General features: G+C 47.7%; 1 protein-coding gene across 7 annotated transcripts in view; it reads left to right on the top strand.

The window, feature by feature from the left end:
• The window catches only part of CACNA1E (calcium voltage-gated channel subunit alpha1 E), a 495,006-nt gene that overhangs the window by 406,318 nt on the left and 67,160 nt on the right, over positions 1-21,528 (top strand). For 5 of the 7 annotated variants that reach the window (XM_073011715.1, XM_073011713.1, XM_037985856.2 and 2 more), the window contains 12 exons: positions 3,774-3,827; positions 4,476-4,565; positions 5,504-5,713; positions 6,467-6,579; positions 8,126-8,238; positions 8,580-8,711; positions 9,157-9,229; positions 10,125-10,242; positions 12,837-12,904; positions 14,401-14,498; positions 19,399-19,455; positions 20,591-21,232. In XM_073011715.1, the coding sequence (XP_072867816.1) occupies positions 3,774-3,827; positions 4,476-4,565; positions 5,504-5,713; positions 6,467-6,579; positions 8,126-8,238; positions 8,580-8,711; positions 9,157-9,229; positions 10,125-10,242; positions 12,837-12,904; positions 14,401-14,498; positions 19,399-19,455; positions 20,591-21,232 (1,768 nt within the window). The remainder of the gene's footprint in view (positions 1-3,773; positions 3,828-4,475; positions 4,566-5,503; positions 5,714-6,466; positions 6,580-8,125; positions 8,239-8,579; positions 8,712-9,156; positions 9,230-10,124; positions 10,243-12,836; positions 12,905-14,400; positions 14,499-19,398; positions 19,456-20,590; positions 21,233-21,528) is intronic. The other 2 variants (XM_073011718.1, XM_073011714.1) reach the window with 1 other exon arrangement.

The raw sequence follows: 21,528 nt of genomic DNA, 5'->3' as shown, positions 1-21,528 counted from the left end.
ATCAAGGTAGGGTTATGGGGTACAGAATGTGCCACAGTTTTAAATAGGAGGTCAGGGTGGCCCCACTGGTGTGTAGACTTGAAGAGATGAAGAAGTGAGCCAGAGGAAGATCTGGGAGAGGAGTATTTCAGCACCAAGTACTTAACGTGGGAGTGAGCCAGGGGTGCCTGAGGAGCAGAAGAGGGAAGGAACAGGGAAGAAGAACAGGAGACAGAGTGATGGCTGTCACCGGGGAAGTGGGCAGCAATTGTGTTTGACCTTATGGGGCACTGTAAGGGCTACGAGCTTCACTCTGAGTAATACAAGAACCATGAGAGGGTTTTGAGCAGAGGACTGATGTGCTCTGACTTTAGACCATAAAGGAGCATGTGCTGGCCGCATTGAGAATAGACCATAGAATGACAAGGTTGGAAGCAGAGGGACTAGTAGTGAGGCCATTGCCACCACCCAGGGAGGACATAATGGTGAGAACAGGTGTTTTCCTAAGCCTTGAGCTGTCATCAGTTCTCACTCTGTGGCTCAGCATTAGGAATAGTTCTCAGCCGCCTGTGAGAATAGGTCCAAACCTGTCATGATTTCATTAACCCACAGAGCCACCAGATTCAAGTCTGGCTGTGGCTTAGATGCTTATGACGGGTATCAATCACCCCCATACTTGTCAAGAAAAGAGGCGGGTTTGCTTTCTTTATTATTTTAAAGGTTGGTTTGCATTAGTATTATGTATCTTCATTTTCTTCCAGAGGAACAAGTGATTTTTTAAAAAAACCTACACATATGACAGTCAGTATCTTTTCTCTATTCCTAATAGAAAACATAGCACAAAAGTGAGGTCACAGAGGAAAAATTTGGAGTATGATTTAGTGCTTAGTTGCTTGAGCCTTATTCTTCTGTAGGAACTTTGGAAGGACACTATGACACTGTGGCTGCCAACACACAAAAACTCTCTCTAAGCTCTGCAGTCAGCTTTTGGTGGCCTCCAAGGGTTGAGAGAGTACATGTATGATTGCTGTCTGCACTCCTTTGTAGCCTCTGGAAACATGAGCAATGTGTATTGACTATACTTGCGTTTCGCCCTTTCTCCTCCAAGGCTGTTGTGTAGGGATGAAGCAGACATGAATGTCCCCTACCGCTTCCCAGAATGGTAACTCAGGCTTGCCATGGGAGGGCAAGCAGATTTGCCTCCAGGCCAGGCAGGCAGCTCGATGGTCCCAGCTGTCCTTGGCTTTCTCGGTGGAGGAGCCATCTGACAGACCACTAAGAGAGCTGGCAGCAGACCCAGGAAGGAGCCCTCCCAGCCCTGGCCACCCCACACAGGTCAGGTGGCAGGGTATGCTGCTCGCTGGGGCTCTGCTTTTCAAATACTTGCAGAATTCCAAGGCTTCCCTTTCTTCCAGTTGGCAAAGCCAGCTCTCTCCTTCTAAGAAAAAAGACGCACTGCGACGTCAAAATGTGCTTCCTGGCCCTTCCCTTTACAAATGGAGCGCGAGTGAATCAGAGACATATGGGTTACATTTCCCTGGAAAGACACTCAAGTTCTAAAGCGAACTTGGCAAAAGGGATGAGGTGGGGAGGAAGGGGGGTGGCTTCAGCACATCCAGAGCCCTTGAGTGCTTCCCAGAGATCTCAGCAGCACCACACACCTTCCATCTATGCTGGGGGTCCCCAGATCTGCCCACCCCAAAGCCCAGACACTGTGTATAGCAAAAGTAACCGTCTGGCTAAGGTGATTAAAGTTGCTATGAGGGATTTTAACACGTTCCTAATTTTAAAATGATGCCCTCCAAACATGTGCTATAAAATGACTTAAAACCCCTTTATGTCTGCAGGCAGGAGTGCCCCACCAATAGTACTTAACCTATTAACTTAGCCAGAGGCTATACTTAAAAAAGAAAGCAAACATTTATGACTTAGTAATAATGGCCATCCTGTGAGTACTATCCCAGCCTTAACATGTTCGCCTCCCTAGGAAATACATTATGTACTCTCAGTTTTATCTGCAGCTGGAATTATGGTAATGACTTTAACCTCTCCTACTGTCCTTTTACTTGTTAAAAGTGTTTATGTTTAAATTAAACCATTGTTTAGTAGGGTCTGAGGCTAGCTTTCCCCCAGCAGCTGGGATCTTAGGGAATGTTTACTGAGGCCTCCAGCTCCCTGACCTGTGGGTTGGGCTCAAAACTCATCCCATCACTCCTCCTCATAGGGCATGCAGGATCCCACCAGACTTGGGAGAGAAAGGCTATTTTGTTGGTGCACTTGGAGGGATGCTAGTGAGGTTTGGTCCAACAAGTCTTAGTAGAAAATATTCCCCTTCAGATGATGACACCTCAGTAGAGTATGGGACTGCTCCTGGGGGCACCAAGAGGGAAGAGTACAGGGGACTGTGTGGTGTCGTTTTAGAACTCCAATAAGCAAATATATTATTTCATCATCAACCAGTCCTTCAGTTCTCTAACACCAACTAGGTGTTCAACAATCAGTTAAATTCTACACTAAATACTACCTCAAATTAGCACAGACCCCACAGGTTAAAGGCTCCGTTCCATAGGACTGCCCCCACTTTAGATGGCAGCCAAAAGTGGGGTCTCCAGGCAACCAGCATATCTGCCTGGCTGACTACAAATCTGGGGTTCCCACAGCCTCCCCCCCCCCACTCCCCACTGGTTCAGTAATTTGCTAGAATGACTCTCAGAACTTTGGAAAAACCATACTGTATTATAAAGGATACAACTCAGGAACAGCCCAATGGAAGAGGTGTACAGGGCAGGGGATGGGGGTAGAGGGTGCAAAGTTTCATGTCCTCTCTGGGAACGCCACCGTCCCAGCTCATTGATGTGTTTACCAACTCAGATGCCTCCTGAACCCCAACATTTAGGGGGGTTCATGGATATTTCATTACATAGGCATGCTCGATTACACCATCAGCCACTGGCAATTAAACTCATCTCTAGTGACCCCTCCTCCCTAGAAGTGGGAGTAGGGAGAGGCTGAAAGTTCTAGCCTCCAGTCCTGTGGCTGTTTGTTCTGGCTACAAGCTACCTCCTCTAACCTATCGGGGCCCCTCTCTCCTCCATGAGTCATTTCATTAGCATACGAAAGACTGCCAGGAACCAGAGACAAAAACCAAATACTTACTTTTTATTTTATCTTAGGGATAAATTCATGATTGGCCCAAGCCTCTTTGGCTCAGGCTATGGTAAACCAAGAAAGGATGGAAGCAATGGGGACAGGAGGAAGCCTACAAGCCCTCATCCTGTCTCTGAGGACCTTTGGGCATCTTCCTCTGACCCCTCCTCAGAGACGTAGACTAAAGCCCAAAACGTGGGCTCAGCTCCTGAATGAGGGTGTAGATGTTATGACCAATGGCCACTGGCAAGAGAAGCTAAGGAAGCTCTTGCTGCTAGAAGTTCAAGGAGTCAGGAAAGACAGGAAGCTGGGTGGAATTAAAAACAGAAACAGAAATTTTTCATTCCTATCAAGGATTTTAGCCTCTTCTTCTCCTCTCACAGGTATCCTCCTGAACAGGGGTATCAGACACAGAGTGGATTGTTACCCCAAGCACCCCCTCCCCGAGGCTTCCTTTCTGTTCTCAGGAGCTCTCTGTGCACCCTGTGTGACACTTGCTTGCTTTCTGATGCTGGTGCCTGTGACAGGCTCTGAACTCTGCTCTCTCTCTCTATTGCCCTAAGCTGGAGCTGTCCCTGAGGGATTTTCATCTTGCAGAATAATTTGGCATTTACAGATAATTTACCAAACCATTTGTTTCCATATAGAGGAAGTCATGCTCGCTGAAGAAAATAAAAATGCTGGAACATCTGCCTTAGAAGGTAAGGAAATGTTCTGACGCCTTATTCCAGTTGCATTTGCTCCCTCTTCGGCGATGGCAATCTCTCTTGATGAAAAGGGGAGAAAGAAATAAAAGACGGTGCTCTGGGATTTGAAATGAGAGTCTTTCTGTCATAAAATCCCTCATGCTTTAAAATGAAGGGAATTGAGTCACAGATTTAAATGCCTTTTAAAGTGATGAAAATGAAACCCAAGAGTTGCTTTGTTCCAGGGCATGTGATTGATACTGAGCGAGGAAAAGGCCATCCTACAACCAATGCTATCTAAAGGGACCATCTCTTAAAATGTGTGGGGGTCACCTTGAGACCACTTTCATTACCAGGAAGTGGCATTGTAGGTGAAGAGCCAGGACAGATGGATACGGAGTGCCTGTTTACCTTCTGTATTTAGATAGGCTCTAGCATGGCTTCCAGAGCCCTTGTGTTGCAGGAGGTGCTGGTGAGCACAGCATTTGTGGTCTAGTAGACGTCCTTGATTTCTCTTACCCTGGCTCAGGTATTAAAGGAAGATAGATGCCAATGTTACAGGGACCTCAAACAAGGCCTCTTGCCTGCATTCCTCAAAGTTTTGTCCAGATTGGTCTGGGTGTACTTGTGGCCTCTCACTGGCCTTCCCTTTCCCTGGTGCAGTGCTTCGAAGGGCAACCATCAAGAGGAGCCGGACAGAGGCCATGACCCGAGACTCCAGCGATGAGCACTGTGTTGATATCTCCTCTGTGGGTGAGTGGATCCAGTTAGATCTTTTACTTCTCTGATCTCCCATGAAAAGGAAGATCCTATCTTTTGAGAAGCACCACAAGGAGGGAAAGAATCCAAACAGTCCAGAATTTATGAATGTAATTAAGGAAAAGGGTGGAAATGGAATCTAGATTACAATGATTTGTTAAAAAAAAAAAAAAAAAAAAAAAAGACCTGAGGATACTGTTCACATGAAACATGGGATTTAGGGCTAAGAATCCAACCCAAGTTTTTCAGGTGTGGCAGATGTATTCCATTTGCAGAGGTATCCTCCCTCTCCTGGGAGTGATGATGAGAACCCACTTTGGGACATTGTTCAAAGGATCCTGAGGATCTGTTGCTTCCAGGGACATGGATGTGAGATCTTGAAGCCATTTGCTTAACTTAAAACTAATTCTGATTGGCAATTCTTTAATATTATGGGTTCCATCTCAGGTGCTCCTAGAGATTCTGGCTGATGGCAGGTTTTTCCTCCCCAGAAAAGGGGAAAAATCTTGTTCCATCCTCAAAAGCAGAAGAGACTTACAAAGCTCCTTGCTGTTTTGTGCCACCAGTAGTAGAAATACCACCAATGCAGCAAAAGGATTGTAGTGCTTGAAGCTATTTAAAAGGAAAGGGCAGAGAGAAGCCCAATCTGTTGCAAACATAAACACGATCCTATTAAGATTCAAGATGCTGGTGTCCTGCCTGGGGAATCTTTCCATTTCTTAGGACTAAGAGTGCCCAGAGAGGAAAAACAGGTTCACTGCCTGTAGAAACTACTGAGCCCATAAGATGGGGATTCCCCAGACCGGCAATGTGGCAGTCACCTTGCCCTTGGACTAGAGCAGCCCATCTTGTCCTTCGAATGCTCCCTGGCTGTGGAGGATGACCACAGGATATTTTGCAGCCTCATTCTTCTTCCTTACTTCTCCCCTTAGGCACACCTCTGGCCCGAGCCAGTATCAAAAGTGCAAAGGTAGACGGGGTCTCTTATTTCCGGCACAAGGAAAGGCTTCTGCGCATCTCCATTCGCCACATGGTTAAATCCCAGGTGTTTTACTGGATTGTGCTGAGCCTTGTAGCACTCAACACTGCCTGTGTGGCCATTGTCCATCACAACCAGCCGCAGTGGCTCACCCACCTCCTCTGTAAGTAAAGCCTCTCTCTAAAGCCTCCTCTGCTGGTCCCCATGTGGGGCAGCTTGGTGTGTGTGTGAACACAAGAGAGCAAAGCACCCTGCTAGGAGGAGTTCTACCTCTTCACACTGTGAGGGAGGCCACATCATCCTCAAGGGGGCTGGAGTATCTCATGACTGTTTCCAGCTTTCATTCTTTAGGTAAACAGATCATTGCTGATGAATCAACAAGATAGCATAGCATTATACTTTTGGGTACCACAAAGCCTTCACTTCCTTTCTTAAGGAGGCTCAATGATCAGGAGTTTTGATCACTGAAATCCTGGGCAGGAAGTTCTCAGGACAATGGAGATCTCAAATAGACCAGAAGAAGAGCTGATAGGTCAACTCCAGATTAGACTGCCACTGGGCATGAGTGAGGGTCAGGGGCCTGTCCCTGCTGGGTGTGTGGGGAGGAATCCAGCCCTTTGATCAAAGCCATAGTAAGTCCTCTCTTTCCCCTCTGAGGGCCCTTTACCATATAAAGGCCAGTGACAGGCCTGCCTACTGAAAGAGAGCAATGCTGATCTGTTGAGTGCGCCTGGGACTCAGCCTGGGTCAGAGGGTACTCAGACATCATTAGGCTCTGCCCAGCCCTGGCCTGATATGGCCACCGAATGTCCCGACATGTGTTTTTGTGAGCTGCTTTGTAAGTGGGTGCGTTAGCTGAGAAGTGCCTGAGCCCACCCCACGTGTGGAACCAATGCTCTACTTTTAATACTTCCAGACTATGCAGAATTTCTGTTTCTGGGACTCTTCCTCTTGGAGATGTCCCTGAAGATGTATGGCATGGGGCCTCGCCTTTATTTTCACTCTTCATTCAACTGCTTTGATTTTGGGGTAAGTCATCGGAAGCCTGCCTGTGCTCCTGCTTTGTGTTGATAGGCCCTGGTTTTAGATAAGCAGCTTGCTCCTTACTCAGCATGAGGTACTGAAATCAGAATATATAAAAAGAGAATCGATAAGATTAGCTAAAGGGAATTCAGAAGTGAATGAATCCTTCCCATGCAAGGTTTGTTTGTTTTTCTAAGCTCTTTAATTTTCAATATTTTTATTAATGTAACATACATTATAAAGGGTACACTTAAGTGTATAGCTCCATGAGAGTTTACAAAGCTACCCATAGCCAGACTTTTGAACCACTTATTATCTTGGGGGAAGCCTGAGAAGGACAAAGGACTTGATTCTAGAGGTGGTTCCATAGGAAAGAGAAGCTTATGTATTTGTTTTTCTACTTCAGTTTAAAATTGGGATAATTATCTAGATAGACCCTCACGCAAACACATACACACACACTCTTATATTAGCAAGTCGCCACAGAGAATCTCTCAGTCAGCTGTTTACTTTCTACATAGTATGGATATCTAAATGTATACATTGTGCTAACACTTCAAGGTGCTTTCACATATCTTTTATTTTTGTCTCCTGCCGCTTACAGGAGTCCTATGAACTATATTACATTTCAGGAGTTAGCCTTCCTACTTACACAAGAATAAATAGAAGCTCCCGTGCCCAAGTTCATATACCCAGTTAGCAGCAGAATTGGGTCGCAGAACTTTGGGCTCCTGAACCACTTCTCTTTGTGCCAATCCCACTACTTTTTCTGCCAAAGCTTCAGTTAGGTGCTAAAGATTTCGAGCACTTGCTAATCTACATTTTAACTTGGAGCATATGGTTCTGAGTATGGGCAATTTTCAGGCCTAGCAGCTAGTGAGAGATCACTTTAACCTTAGTTTCTTTGTGTCCCTACCTTTCGGCATTACTCTCGGGATTAATAGTTGTTGTTTCTCCTAGCACAATATCTAGAACATAGTGGACATTCAATAAATACATAATTAAAATAAAAGGAAATTGAAATGTTCATCTGCAATTGCTGCATCTTGTAGCAATCAGATCCTACATCACCATGAACTGTCACATTGCGGGATGCAAGACCTCTGTGACTGAGAGATATTTATTATATCAAGGACTGAAACGTTCTTGTTAGCACTGAATTTTAGGATGATGAGAGAATGTAGACCTTCTCTGAGATTTCTGTATTGAGATGAAACTTGTACTAATCCAAATCAGTTTCTTTGTTTTGAGTACCACTCCTTTGTCAGAGCAGCAGAAGCAGCAACTGGCTGTTGTAGTTTTCACCAAGGACAGGAGTCAGTAAGCCAATCTACAGTATGAAGGATTAAAGTTAGGAAGGGGATTGAAGAGCAATGGGAGAGAGGTGGCAGCTTCCCACATAGGTGGTTTTACTGAAGGTAGGGCTGGTAGGAGAGGAGAGTTTTTATTCCCTCATCCCCCACTGAGAGCTGTTGATTGTGTGCTGGGCGTTAGAATGCCCCCTCTTCTTCTCCTCCTCCTCCTCTCACTGTGACTGGCATTGCCTCTCTAGGTCACAGTGGGCAGTATCTTTGAAGTGGTCTGGGCAATCTTCAGACCTGGTACGTCTTTTGGAATCAGTGTCTTGCGAGCCCTCCGGCTTCTAAGAATATTTAAAATAACCAAGTAAGTGAGCAGAATTTGGACTTTTCCCAATGACTTTGAGAGTAGAACCTTTTCTCTGCCTTATATTTTCTTCCATCTTCTCTTTCCCCCTTAGGGGAAAGTATCCCTTCCCTGCCCCACCCCTTCTCTATTCTTTAGCTCTTCCTTCTTCTCCAAAGATTAAACCAAAAATATCTATGGTGCCACATTCCCAAGGGGAGCAATAGGTTGCTGCCCTCTTTACTTCCTACAAATATACAAATGCAGGTTATTTCATAGACTACCAGGCAGATGCTGAGCTGGGCTTGGGGGCTAACTTGGTATGCAGTGTTCACAGCTGTCACATTGTCTGGGTTTTGTAGGTATTGGGCTTCCCTGCGGAATTTGGTGGTCTCCTTGATGAGCTCAATGAAGTCTATCATCAGTTTACTTTTCCTCCTCTTCCTCTTCATCGTTGTCTTTGCTCTCCTAGGAATGCAGTTATTTGGTGGCAGGTAAGTGCTCAGAAGCTTTCCATCCAAAGGAGGCTCAAAACCCAGTCCTAGCCTGTGTTGGGCCAGGGTCTAATATTAACTCGATCACCATGTTACTATCCTGTCTGCCTTTGCCCATGGCCTGAATTGACCACCAAGTGCATGCATATGTGGAGTAAACATCTCTGCTTTTATTACTTTCAGGCTATACAGGGTTCTCGTTCCGGGGACCCATTTCTTTGGTGTCCCTGAAATGTGCAGCATGGGCACATCCTTCAAAGTGCATAGTTCATCAGTAGTAGTCATTGTTACAGTCTTTATAAGTTATGTGAAATGGGGGAAAAGTAGGGAAGAGGGGGGTTGTAGAAGAAAGGAGAAAAGAAGTGATGAAAACTGTGATCTTGGGGAATGAAAAACTTGGTATGTGAGATTTTCATTCCATTCTTTTCTCTACTTTTGTTTTCAGGTTTAACTTTAATGATGGGACTCCTTCAGCAAATTTTGACACCTTCCCTGCAGCCATCATGACCGTGTTCCAGGTATGAGGCCAGCTGACGGTTCACAAGTGCTGCGTGAGGTCCCTTGGACTGCACACTGCAAGACAAGGATGAGTTTCAGGATAATTCTGCTTTTCCTTTCCAGGCTCCTCCCAGGGGAGTGAGACACTCTTTCTAGTTGAGCGGTCATTACTACAATAATCCCTAGAACTTCTGTGGCTTTGTTCTTACCAATAATAAGAGAGCTCTGTTGGGACCATCTCACTGTCCTTCTCCCACACCTGTGAGTTTGCAGGAGACATTGAGTCTGAGGCATTCAGCCAAGAATCACATCTATGGTTTTCTGAAATCTAGGGACATCTTCTAACCCATTTAATGAGGTATCCATTAAATGATGTTTATTTAACAAGATCTCTTTTCCACCCCTGCTCCCCCCAAAACTCAACTGTTTAAATCATGGGGAAAATTCAAAATTGATAGTATCTTAGACCTAAAGAAAAATACTATTTGGCCAGAATCTGAGGTTGGACCAGAACCCAAGTTTCCTGAACTGCAGCTCACAAGGCTCTTTCCAATCCTGCTGCTGTTCCAGACCCTGTATCTGGGCAGCTCTGAGGACAGTTAGGTAGTGACCAGACCACCTGATCTGTGTGATTTCCACAAGGACCTTGCAAAACTGAAGGTGGGAGGCACTCTGTAGTTGGAGGAACAGAACCTTTCCCTTTGATGCTCTCCTGCCATTTTCAGTGTCTAAAATTCTCTTCCATATCAAAAGAAAGTTTAGGATTATTTATGGGACTTTTTTTTAACTCCCTGGCAGGATGGTCAAGCAAAGGGGTAGATGCAAAAGACCCAGGCCCAGAATTTGCCCTTGCTATTGACCCCATTTTCTCCACCAGCCCAGGTTTCTGATGTGCCTGTCATTTGCTTTGTGTAGATCCTGACGGGTGAGGACTGGAATGAGGTGATGTACAATGGGATCCGCTCCCAGGGCGGGGTCAGCTCAGGCATGTGGTCCGCCATCTACTTCATTGTGCTTACCTTGTTTGGCAACTGTATCCTTTTTAAGATGTACCTCCTCAAGCTTCCCGCCTTCCTGGACCAGCATTTGAGGAGGTATTGGTGGTGGTGGTGCTAGAGCTTGGGTTGGTGGGACAGGGGCGTGGACATTGTTTGGTGTACTAAAGTAAATAAGGATCCTGATCTGAAGGACTTCATGTACTAGTTGGGTAAAGAATACAAACATAAACAAGATAGAGTATTATCCAAATCTGTCATGTGTGCAAAGAGTAACATAGGAGACTGTTACATTGAATGGTTGGTGGTACTATGAGCTGGACAACATTAGACAAAGCAGAGATCACTGTAGGCTGAAATAGGCACATTATACCACTAATGAATTAATTACATGCTAATGTAGAACAAAGCCTGCCACATAGTAAGATCTCAAAACATTAGCGTTAGGATTAATGCCATTACTGCTAATTCTAGCAAATATGTGCTATATTTGGGCTATACGTGAGACCTTAAACTAAGTGCTTCATAGGCACTATTTAATCCTTATAAGAGAAAAAAAATCTCGAGTAAAATAACTATTAAATTGTAAAGGGAGACTAAAGTCCAGTTCCATCTAACTCCAGTGCCCTATCCAATCACAAGATCTAGACCAGGAGATTTAGGTTTTAATCCCAGCAACTCTGTGTATCAGCTGTGTGGCCTTGGGAAAGTTACTTAATCACTCCAAGCTTCTATTTTTTACAACTGAAAGAAGGATAATAATATTTATCTCCTTTGTTAGTGGTGAATACTAAATGAGACAATTTATTTTCATGTGATTTATAATTACAAACTTCTATACAACTGTTAGATGCTTTTGGGGAGTGGGGTTGGTCATGAATTGGGATTAGTAGAATAAAAAGGGAGAACCATGGGATGCAGGTGTATTTTTGCATTTTCCATAGCTTCATAGACTAGATGTGCTCTTTTAAGTTTTCTGCCCTGAAAACGTCTAGAGGTTGGAGCTGACTAGAAGCTTAACATGAGAAACTCATGAAAAGAACACCAGGTAGTGAGTCACAGTCATGGAAGCCCCATGTGTCCCAATGGCATAATAATTGTCCTGATATTCTGGGGGTCGTCAGAGCTGGACTTTGATGCTAAAACAGTTCTATGTTCCACAACACATAGGCTTTGAAGACAGTTGGAAATTGAAACTTCAGGCCCTAGAGTATGGCATAGGAATATATTTCATAGTGAATCATGTCTGCTGTGTGACATTTTGTTAAATGAAATGTGGAACCCTTCAGGACCCTCACAAGAAGAACGGGAGAAGTTAGCATCTCATTATTGGGAGATGGTCAGTAACAGGGGCTGTGGAATCTCATTCTTTTTGTCTTTAAGGATAGAATGGTGTGACGCCCATTGGCCTAGGTAGGATTCAATTTCAGGCTCCCAGAATGGGCAGATGAGCTCCCACACTGAGCTCCCTACACATGTTGTTCAGTGATTCTCTTAGTTGTTATTGCTATGGGTAGAGGCCACAGCTGTCTAAAGACCTTTTGAATGTGGCTGAACAAATTCAAAGTGCTTTTTCTGTTTCCTTACTCATCAACAATCAATGCAGAAGACTTCTGTAACCAAATGTGTGGGTTTTTTTACTGACCAAACAATCCTACAGTGGATACTAGTTGGTGTCCTCTAATTCAATTCTGATGCCATCTACCTGGAGATAGCATTAGATCCCACAGATTGAGGGCTGAATCCCCAAGACTGCCACTGGCTTACAATGACAATTGCATGCCTCAGGTTACTTTACCTGTGTTTTGAAGGCTATAATTTGGGGTTCCCACAACCCCCTTCCTGGGTTCAGTTAATTTGCTAGAGTGGCTCACGGAACTCAGGAAAACACATTTACCAGTTTATTATAAAGGATATTACAGAGGATACAGTTGAAGAGAGGCAGAGGGAAAGGCATTGGGGATGGGCACAGAACTTTCATGCCCTCTCCGGGAGTGCCAGTCTCCAGGAACCTCCACATGTTTAGCTATCCAGAAGCTCTCTGAACCCTGTCCTTTTGGATTTTTATGGAGTCTTCATTACATAGGCATGACTGATTAAGCCATTGGCCATTCGTGATCAACTTAACCTTCAGTCCCTCCCCCCTCCCCAGAGGTTGGGGGGATAGGGCTGAAAGTTCCAACCCTCTAATCATGCCTTGGTTTGGTGACCAGCCCCCATCCAGAAGCCACCTAGGGGCTACCAGATATCACTTTGGAGTTTCTAAGGATTTTAAGAGTTGTATGCATAGTTAAAGACCTAGTTAAAGACATAGTTAAAGACCAAATAATAATTTTTCACAGTATCGTAATTCTCCTCACCCCATCTGGCCCCCAAATGGTTTGATTCAGGTATTTCTTTATCCTGGGTAAAGAGATGATATGTGGAAGGAAGGAAGAAATACCCTCTTTCTCCTTTCAACAGAGTTGTACAGCATCTCCCTCTCTGTTCCCACAGCCCCTGCTTAAGTGACTCTTCAGGGTAGCTTCTGTTCCTGTTAGTGTCCCAGGCAGGAAAGATCATTAGGTGGCCTCTCGGCCTTGCTGAAGACTTTTGCTTTTCTTATTTGCCCATCCTTAATTCATCACCCCAGACACGCTACTGAATGTGTTCTTGGCTATCGCTGTAGATAATCTAGCCAACGCCCAGGAGCTGACCAAGGTAAGCATTGTTCTCTGGGGATCTGATGTTTCTCTAGTGCCATTGGGTGCCCTCTGGCTTTTGGAACTCTCTCCAAAAGTCTACATTGTCTGACTCAGGCCTGCCAAGAAGGCCCTTTCTAGAAACTTCTGGACAGTTGGATAGCCACACACCGATGATGGAAGCCTGGTTCACTTTTATTGAGTTTGGTGAGCCTCAGCCTCACCTAGGGGGCCTCAAGGAACACAGAAAATAACATCTTAATTTCTATGAGCCCTCAAAGGAGTCCTTTCCAGGATTATCATGGAGAGTCAGGAAAATTCTAGAGCCCTGGTTTTAAGTTCCACCTCTGCTACTGAAACCTATGGCTGTGTGACCTGAATCACATGACTTAACCCTTCTGGGTTTTGGTAGGAGAGAGATCAGGGCCATCACAGTTCCTGGGCTATGGCTATTGGGATATTCCAGTGGCCAAGGTCATTTTGGGGAAATTTCAATGAAGCCAGATACTAAATTTCTCACAGAACTGTTCCCTTCTTTTCTCTGATTAATTTCCCCAGTATGGGGAGGCAATATTAACAGCAGTGGGATGGTCTACAGAGATGAGTAAATACCCTTTTCTCCACAGAGAGTGTCAATTTGGTTTTGGGCAGAAGTGCATAGCATCCTGCTGACATTTCTGAGCTTCTTCCATGCGTTCTCTGATGTTCTTTCTACATCCTTGAGGGTCTTATTATCCGCATATATGGTAGGAAAAATACCAGCTTTAAGTAGCTGAGAAACTGGGTCTGAGTCCCACACCTGCCATTGGCTATGTTGGCTTGGCTTGGACTCCTGATCTCCATTAGCATCGGTTTCTTCATGCATGAGGCAGGAATGCCATATCTGCATTGTGTACCTCACATGATTACTGTGAGGATTAAGTAAAATGACGTCTGTGAAAACCATAGCATGCTCTGAAGATGTATGTGCTCTTATTAGCTCTAATCCTTTTACCTGAGCTGGTTTTCCTTGGGTTCATCACAGAGGGGATGCTTGCAGGAATGCTGCTTGAAGGGATGAGAGCAGGGAAGACACTGCAATGGGGTGCTCAGCCTCAGCATTTTACTCGGTGGGGTCCTTGCCTGGAAGGCCCTTGCTCCATCACTTCTAGACACTGTAGGACATCTGAGAAGTGTCAGCTCCTGCCACTGACCTCCACAGCCATAGCCAGCTCCACTGAGGACTTGGGGTTGGGGTAGACTTCTCCTGGTTCTCATGAGCAGCCTGTGGATGGCTCCAGGATGGAGACAAGGATTGCTGGCCATGCCGGAGCGGTGAGGCTCCTGACTCCCGAGGGGCCTGGCCTCTGGCCATCAGAAGTCTCCGAGCCAACCTAACATCTCGCTACCTTGTTTATCCTCTTCCTGTGTCTTCCTCACTTCACTTGGTATTCAGAACTCTTCTTTAGGAGAGCCAAGGGAAGCTACTCTCCTTCCTGGGGATCCCAAGCAAAGCCATCTCTGCTTTGTGTCTAGGATGAACAGGAGGAAGAAGAGGCCTTCAACCAGAAACATGCACTGCAGAAGGCCAAGGAGGTCAGCCCGATGTCTGCACCCAACATGCCTTCGATCGAGTGAGTCAGCTGCCCCCTTCACTGATCACTGAGCTCCTGTGCTAACAGCCAGTTCATCAACTCACAAAACTATTGGTTGCAGGAGTGCACCTACTCCATACTGGAACTGTTCCTGAGAATACGCAGTGAGCAAGACAGAGTCTGTTCTCATGGAACTGTTATTTCAGTGAGCGAGATAGACAATAAACACGCACATCATTTCAGATAGTGACAAGTGCTGTAAGTAAATGAAACAGGGTCCTATAGTGGAGAAGTACAGGAGCTGGGTGGGAGCAGCTTATGTCAAGCCAGAAGGGATTCTCTGAGGTGGAGCTGTTTAAGCAGAGACCTAAATGTGTAGATGACAGTCATGTGACATTTTGAAGGAAGAGTGTTCCCAGCAAGGTCCAGTGTGGCTGATGTGTAATTAATGAGGGGAGATAGAGACAGGGCCGGGGAGGGGACGGGGCCGACTCTGAGGTCCTTAAAGTCCAAGTGGAAGAATTTAGCTTTTATTCTGGCTGAAATCATAGGAGGACCTCAAGTGGAAGGATGAATAGGATATGATTTACACTTTTAAAAAGTCACTCTGTTCTATGGAGCATAACGGATTGTAGGGGCCAGAGTGGAGGCAGGGAAAGAGTCAGCTCTCAGAGTAAAGTAGGGGAGAGGTGATGGGGGTTTACACTAGGGTGGGGGAAATGGAGGACATGAGTAATCCCATTCAGTCTGTAGTTTGGAGAGAGAGCCAATAGGATGAGCTCATGGATTCAATGTGGCAGGGGTGAGGATGAATAAAAGGGAAGAAACAAAAATTGATCCCAGGTTTTAAGGTTTTGCAGACTAAGCAGCAGGTTGCGGGGGGCGGGGGGGGGGTGGTAGTTACTGGATCCTTAGAAACCGGTGGAAATCTAAAGTTCATTTTGAGATTCTTCTAAGGCATCCAAGTGTTGAATAGGCTATTGGTTACCTGCAGCAGGAGCTCAGAAAAGTCAGAATTAAAACAATGATTGGCGGACGTTATTCGCATTTAGATGGTATTTAAGTCATCGGTATGGGTCAGGTATCCCAGAGACCTAGCTGCTGAGGACAGAGGCTGACAGTGATCCTGCTACGAGGAGAAACCAGCCACGGAGACCAAGGGAGTACAGCTAGGAGGCAAGAGAAAGAACAGGAGGCATAGTATGCTGGAAACCTGTGAGGGAAAACTCTGCAGGAAGGAGGAGTGGGTGCCAGTGCTGCATACTGTAGAAAAATCACATACAATAAGGAACAGAAAAGGGACCATTGCGTATGGCAAAATGAAAGCTGTTAGTGACCTTACAAGAGCCATTTCCATGGCCAGGTTGGAACAGAACCCAGTTGAAGTGGACTAGGGAGAGAACAGGAGGTGATAAAGGAGAGTGGTGAGTCTACTGCTTCAGGGGGCCAGCCTGGACCTGTGGTAGAGCTACAGGCAGTCGGCCTGGGCCCTGCGTGGCCTGGTCTCTGCATGGTGAGACGGGGAGGTGTGGGAGGAGAGGCTGGGAAGTGACTGTAGAACCACATAACTCCTGTTGTTTGCGTCCAGGCCTGCATGAGGACTGTGTGAGTGGTGAGTGGTGCTGGGGCATCTGTGGGATGGTCTGAGACCCCCAAGGGGGTGGAAGTCTATCCTGGCAATGACCCTGTCATTGTTACTTGAAGCTAGTAAGGGAGGAGCCTTTGGTTGGCTAGAGCTCCGGTAAATGGCTCCCAGCAGCCTCTTCTTGCCTTGTGGGGCGTGCCAGGGTTGTGTGCGTGTGTGGGGCGGACCTCCCTCCATGCACGGCCATCATCTTGCCTTTGCCTTTTAAAACTAAAGGCCTGGCCCTTGGATCCCTCTTCTGTGAGTGAGAGAAAAAAATTCCCTTCCAAATTGTTAAAAGTTGATAGGGAAATGCCAAAGATTGATAGGGAATATTCCTCTCTGGAATATTCTCTGGGCCTTGAGTAATTTCTGCTCCACCTTCCCTGAACTCATGAGTTTGGGTTAAAAACACATACACACAGGTATCCAAAAATGTGGATGGGTAGGCCTGGCTGCCACTTAGGAGTGGGTGGTTCTATTTACTGAGATGAGGAAGCCTGGGGGAGAAGTGGGTTTAGAGAGATGTGAGTTGGGACGATGCTTGGCCCAGAGTAGAAACTCACTATTTCTGGAATGAAAGAATGAATGAAATGTGGGTAGGCACCGGCAGGGCCGTGGGAATTGAGCAGAGTGTGCATCAGGGCACAGCGAGGTAGAAGGAGGTGCTGCAAACATCCAAGACCAGCAGACACCCGGGCTTTGGTGCTCTACATGTGCTGTGAGGTTGGTGTTGCTGGTGTGAGCCACCTCCAGGTGTGTGTGCCCTGCTCAGCTGTGTGCACTCTGCTCAGGTATGTGTACCCTGCACAGATGTGTGTGCCCTGCAAAGATGTGTGCATCCTGCTCGTGTGAGTACTCTGCTCAGGTGTATGTGCCCTGCACAAGTGTGTCTACATTGCTCAGGTGTGTGTGTCCTACATAGGTGTGTGTCCTCTGCCCAGGTGTGTGTGCCCTGCACAGGTGTGTGTGCTCTGCACAGGTGTGTGTGCCCTGCACAGGTGTGTGTGCTCTGCACAGGTGTGTGTACAATGCTCAGGTGTGTCTGCATTTTGCTTGGGGGTGTGTGCCCTGCTCAGCTGTGTGTGCCCTGCACAGATGTGTGTACATTGCTCACATGTATGTGACCTACTCGGGTGTGTGTGCCCTGCTCAGGTGTGTGTGCACTGCTCAGGTGTGTGTGCATTTTTCTCAGGTGTGTGTGCACTGCTCAGGTGTGTGTGCATTTTGCTCGGGTGTGTGTGTCCTGCTCAGCTGTGTGTGCCCTGCACAGATGTGTGTACATTGCTCAGATGTATGTGCCCTACTCGGGTGTGTGTGCCCTGCTCAGGTGTGTGTGCATTTTGCTCGGGTGTGTGTGCCCTGCTCAGCTGTGTGTGCCCTGCACAGATGTGTGTACACTGCTCAGGTGTATGTGCCCTGCTCAGGTGTGTGTGCGCTCTGCACAGGTGTGTGTGCCCTGCACCAGTGTGCGTACACTGCTCAGGTGTGTGTGCTCTGCTCAGTCGTGTATGCCTTGCTCAGGTGTTCATGCCCTGCTTGGGTGTTACGGCGAAACTGCTGATTTCGGACTACACTTTAAGTGCAAACATGGCTGTCCATGGGGAAACACAGAAGAAGCACTGTTAAAAACCAAAGTGCCTGAGCGCTAGTTATATTTCTCTCACTAATATACTCTGTGATCTCAGAGAGACAACCACTCCGATCTCAGAACCTCTGTTTCCTCATCTTTGAAATGAGAAGAATGCCACCTGCCCTTCCTATCCCACAAGGCTATTGTGGGGTGTACACAAGGTCTCATTCATATGAGTTGGAGACATGTGGATGCTCTTCTGTATGATTTTAGGTATGAATGTAAGTTTGAATCTGTGCATATGTGAGTAGAGAGAATGCCCATGCTTGTGTGTGTGAGAGAGAGAATCCTTCCACGTACATACACTCTTACACACATGCTTCTGGATAGCTGGTATTTGAATATTTGAGAATTTGCAAATAGATGGTGTGATGTGCTTTTCCTAGCAGGTGTGCATGCTGCCTGTCTAGAGCGTACGCTTCTACTTTTGTATCTACCCATGCTTTTTGGCTCTCCTGCCCCCACCTGTGCCTTGTTGCATTGCAGACCACTGATGCTGAGGGATGTATTCAGTTGAGGAGCTCACAAGCTTCTCCACAACGATGTCTGCATCAGTGGGTGCTCCTGGGCAGCCACACACATGTGCACTGTGCATCTTCCATACACCCAGAGTGGGCCTCAGACCAACTGCCTCTGCTCCCTCAGAGGGTGGGGGCTCTTCTGCAGACATGTGAAAGATGGTAGTTGATGGGGATTAATTTGCCTAGCATGTTCTCCGTGGGTGGGCATCAGCTTTATCAGGAGAGGAACAGCATTTGCCAACATCCCAGGTCCAAGCAGGGCCCATCGGGCTGGACTGAGTTCATCAGGCCAGTAACTGGGGCAGGCTTACTGCAAGGATAGCCCAGATGTATCATCCTCTAGCTGAGCATTGACCCTGTGCTGACAGCTTATTTACCAGGCGTCCTGTCTGTTTTTGTGGGCACAGTTCATACGTCGCCATTCTAACCTTGTGTTTGTAAGGACACAATATGCATATGAAAGAGAGTTTTCTCTCTACAAGGCTTAGAAGGTCAATATTGTGCTCTGCCCTGCCGAACATAGAACAGGGCCTATGGCCAGGGCCTCTGCATTGCTCATAGGCAGAGGTCACTGCTCATATCCTGGAGTACATAGATGGTGGCCTATGGAAAGATGGTGCTGCCTCTGACCATGGACCACTTTGTAGCCTTGACATCATGCATGGCAGAGCACTTGCTCCCCTGCATGTTTTGTGAAGCTGGGTCAGGGTCTGCTACAGGACTCATGAGCTGGGGAGCCACACCCAATGAATGTGCTATGCTAGCCCTAGAAATGACTCGGGGAGGGGAAGAAAACTACTCAGCAACATCTACTGGATTTCCAAAATAGGAATCTGAAGGATGTGTAGGTGGAAGTTTGCGTGCCTGTGGGGCATGGTGTTTGAGCATCTGGAGCTGTGGATCGTGTGAAATGGCGTAGCCTGTGTGGCTCTGCATGTGTGCTTCAAAAACTAGATCCATGTATTTGCACATAGCAAGGAATTGAAAGTCACTGCATTGGAGAGTCGAACATGGGGAGTCTACAGAAGGCAAGCAGGCACATGGAGACCCGATGGCCACGCAGAGGACTCTGTGTCCCCCTCCAGAAATCCGCTGGTGGCTCTGGGGCTTGAGGTTCCTAGAGGCTGGGGTGAACTGAACCTGTTCGTTTTTCTTCCCCAGAAGAGACAGAAGGAGAAGACACCACATGTCGATGTGGGAGCCACGCAGCAGCCACCTGTATGTGTGTACCAGTTTGCGTGTTTGTGAGTGGTTACGTGTGGGTGTGGGACAATGTGTCGTTGTCCTTGCCATAGACAAAGTGGCACTGGGTGTGCATGTCAGTGTGAGGCTTGGTGTGTGTGTGTGTGTTCTGTTCACATGATCTGTGGATATGCCCTCTGCACCTCTCAACATGTGCTTATATCAGTGTGTGTCTACGTACATGACCTGTGTGTTTTTCGCTCTTCAGTCTGGCCTGTGAATGGGTATATGTTGTGTTAGTGTTGGTGGGTGTACCTCTCACGTAGGCAAGTTGTGTACAGCTATGTGTGGGCCTCAGTGAGGGTGCGTGTGGGTACATCTGCGTGTCCCCTTCACAGTTTGTGGGTGTGCGCCCACAGGCACAGGCGTGGGGAGGAGGTGACTCCCCGTCCGCCCAGCAAGCCCTCTCCCGTGTGCTCTCCTGCATTTGTGTTCATGTGTTTCTGCTGCCCCGTGAATGCTCCTCTAGGCCCCTGGGCTGAAATGCTCAATCGCAGTTTTGAGTATGAGCTGCTGGTGGTCTCTGCACTTAGCCTTCTGTGGCTTTTATTAGCTATTGTGAAAGAGACTCGTAGCACTCTCACTTTTGAGGGTGCAATAAGTCTGCCTGGCACTCTTCTCACCTTTCAATGGTATCTGACCATTTCAGCCCTCATTATCCCAGGCTGTAACCTCAGAGGGAAGGGAGATTGAGGGGGAGAGGAGGAGGAAAGACCTTTGACCTTGAATCAAGGGCCATTGAGTGTGTACAAGCAGACGCCCTGAAAGCAAGGAGAGCAGGGGAGTAAAGACGTGGTAAGCCTGTGGACTGCTGCCCCAGCAGGCCCTAGGGACTTGGAACCCCTCCCAGGGCTGATGCCTACCCACCCCTCAGTTACTGCAAGGCAGGGATTGGAGTGGAAAGTGGCCAGGCTGGGAGGCACCTGCCCGATGAGCTCCTCACGTGTGGCCCGCCTGCTCCTCGCATCTTTCTGTGCTTCCTGTCTGCAGGTCCTGGGCGCTCCCATTTGCCCCCACCATGTGTCCCGCCCTCTCACATGGCCCCTGCGGCCACCCTCCCTGCCTGCAGCTTTCAGGCTCTGACCACAGCCCTGCCCTTTCCCCTTGGCAGGAGGGAGCGGAGGCGCCGGCACCACATGTCTGTGTGGGAGCAGCGCACCAGCCAGCTGAGGAAGCACATGCAGATGTCCAGCCAGGAGGCCCTCAACAGGGAGGAGGCGCCGTCCATGAACCCGCTCAACCCACTCAGCTCCCTCAACCCACTCAACACCCACTCCAGCCTTTATCGGAGACCCAGGGCCATCGAGGGCCTGGCCCTGGGCCTGGCCCTGGAGAAGTTCGAGGAGGAGCGCATCAGCCGTGGGGGGTCCCTCAAGGGGGATGGAGGGGACCGATCCAGTGCCCTGGACAACCAGAGGACCCCCTTGTCCCTGGGCCAGCGGGAGCCGCCGTGGCTGGCCAGGCCCTGTCATGGGAACTGTGACCCGACTCAGCAGGAGGCGGGGGGAGGAGAGGCTGTGGTGACCTTTGAGGACCGGGCCAGGCACAGGCAGAGCCAGCGGCGCAGCCGGCATCGCCGCATCAGGACGGAAGGCAAGGAGTCCTCCTCAGCCTCTCGGAGCAGGTCTGCTAGCCAGGAACGCAGTCTGGATGAAGCCATGCCCACTGAAGGGGAGAAGGACCCTGAGCTCAGGGGCAACCATGGTGCCAAGGAGCCAACGATCCAAGAAGAGAGAGCCCAGGATTTAAGGAGGTGAGTGAGTCACGGGGTCCCAGATGGACGGCGCACAGGCTGCTGTTAGGCGTTCCTCAATATAAGCCTTTCTGAGCTCCAGTTTCCCCTTTTATAAAATGGAAATTATGCTGACACACACTTTGTGCGGTATGAATAAATATAACAGGCAGTGGGCTCTGTCCCCCTGAAAACGAGGGCCTGTTGGAAGTGGGTCGTGGATAGAAGGACAGGAATAAGGCAGTGACCATGGCGTGTGGGTCTTAGCACCTCTCTGCCTGGCTGGGTGGGGTGGAAGGCGGTGGTGGCTTTGTGCT

Source organism: Chlorocebus sabaeus, chromosome 25, assembly GCF_047675955.1.
Source record: "Chlorocebus sabaeus isolate Y175 chromosome 25, mChlSab1.0.hap1, whole genome shotgun sequence".
Taxonomy (NCBI): domain Eukaryota; kingdom Metazoa; phylum Chordata; class Mammalia; order Primates; family Cercopithecidae; genus Chlorocebus; species Chlorocebus sabaeus.
The sequence above is the reverse complement of the archived record's forward strand: the minus strand, read 5'-3'. Positions and strand labels throughout refer to the sequence as shown.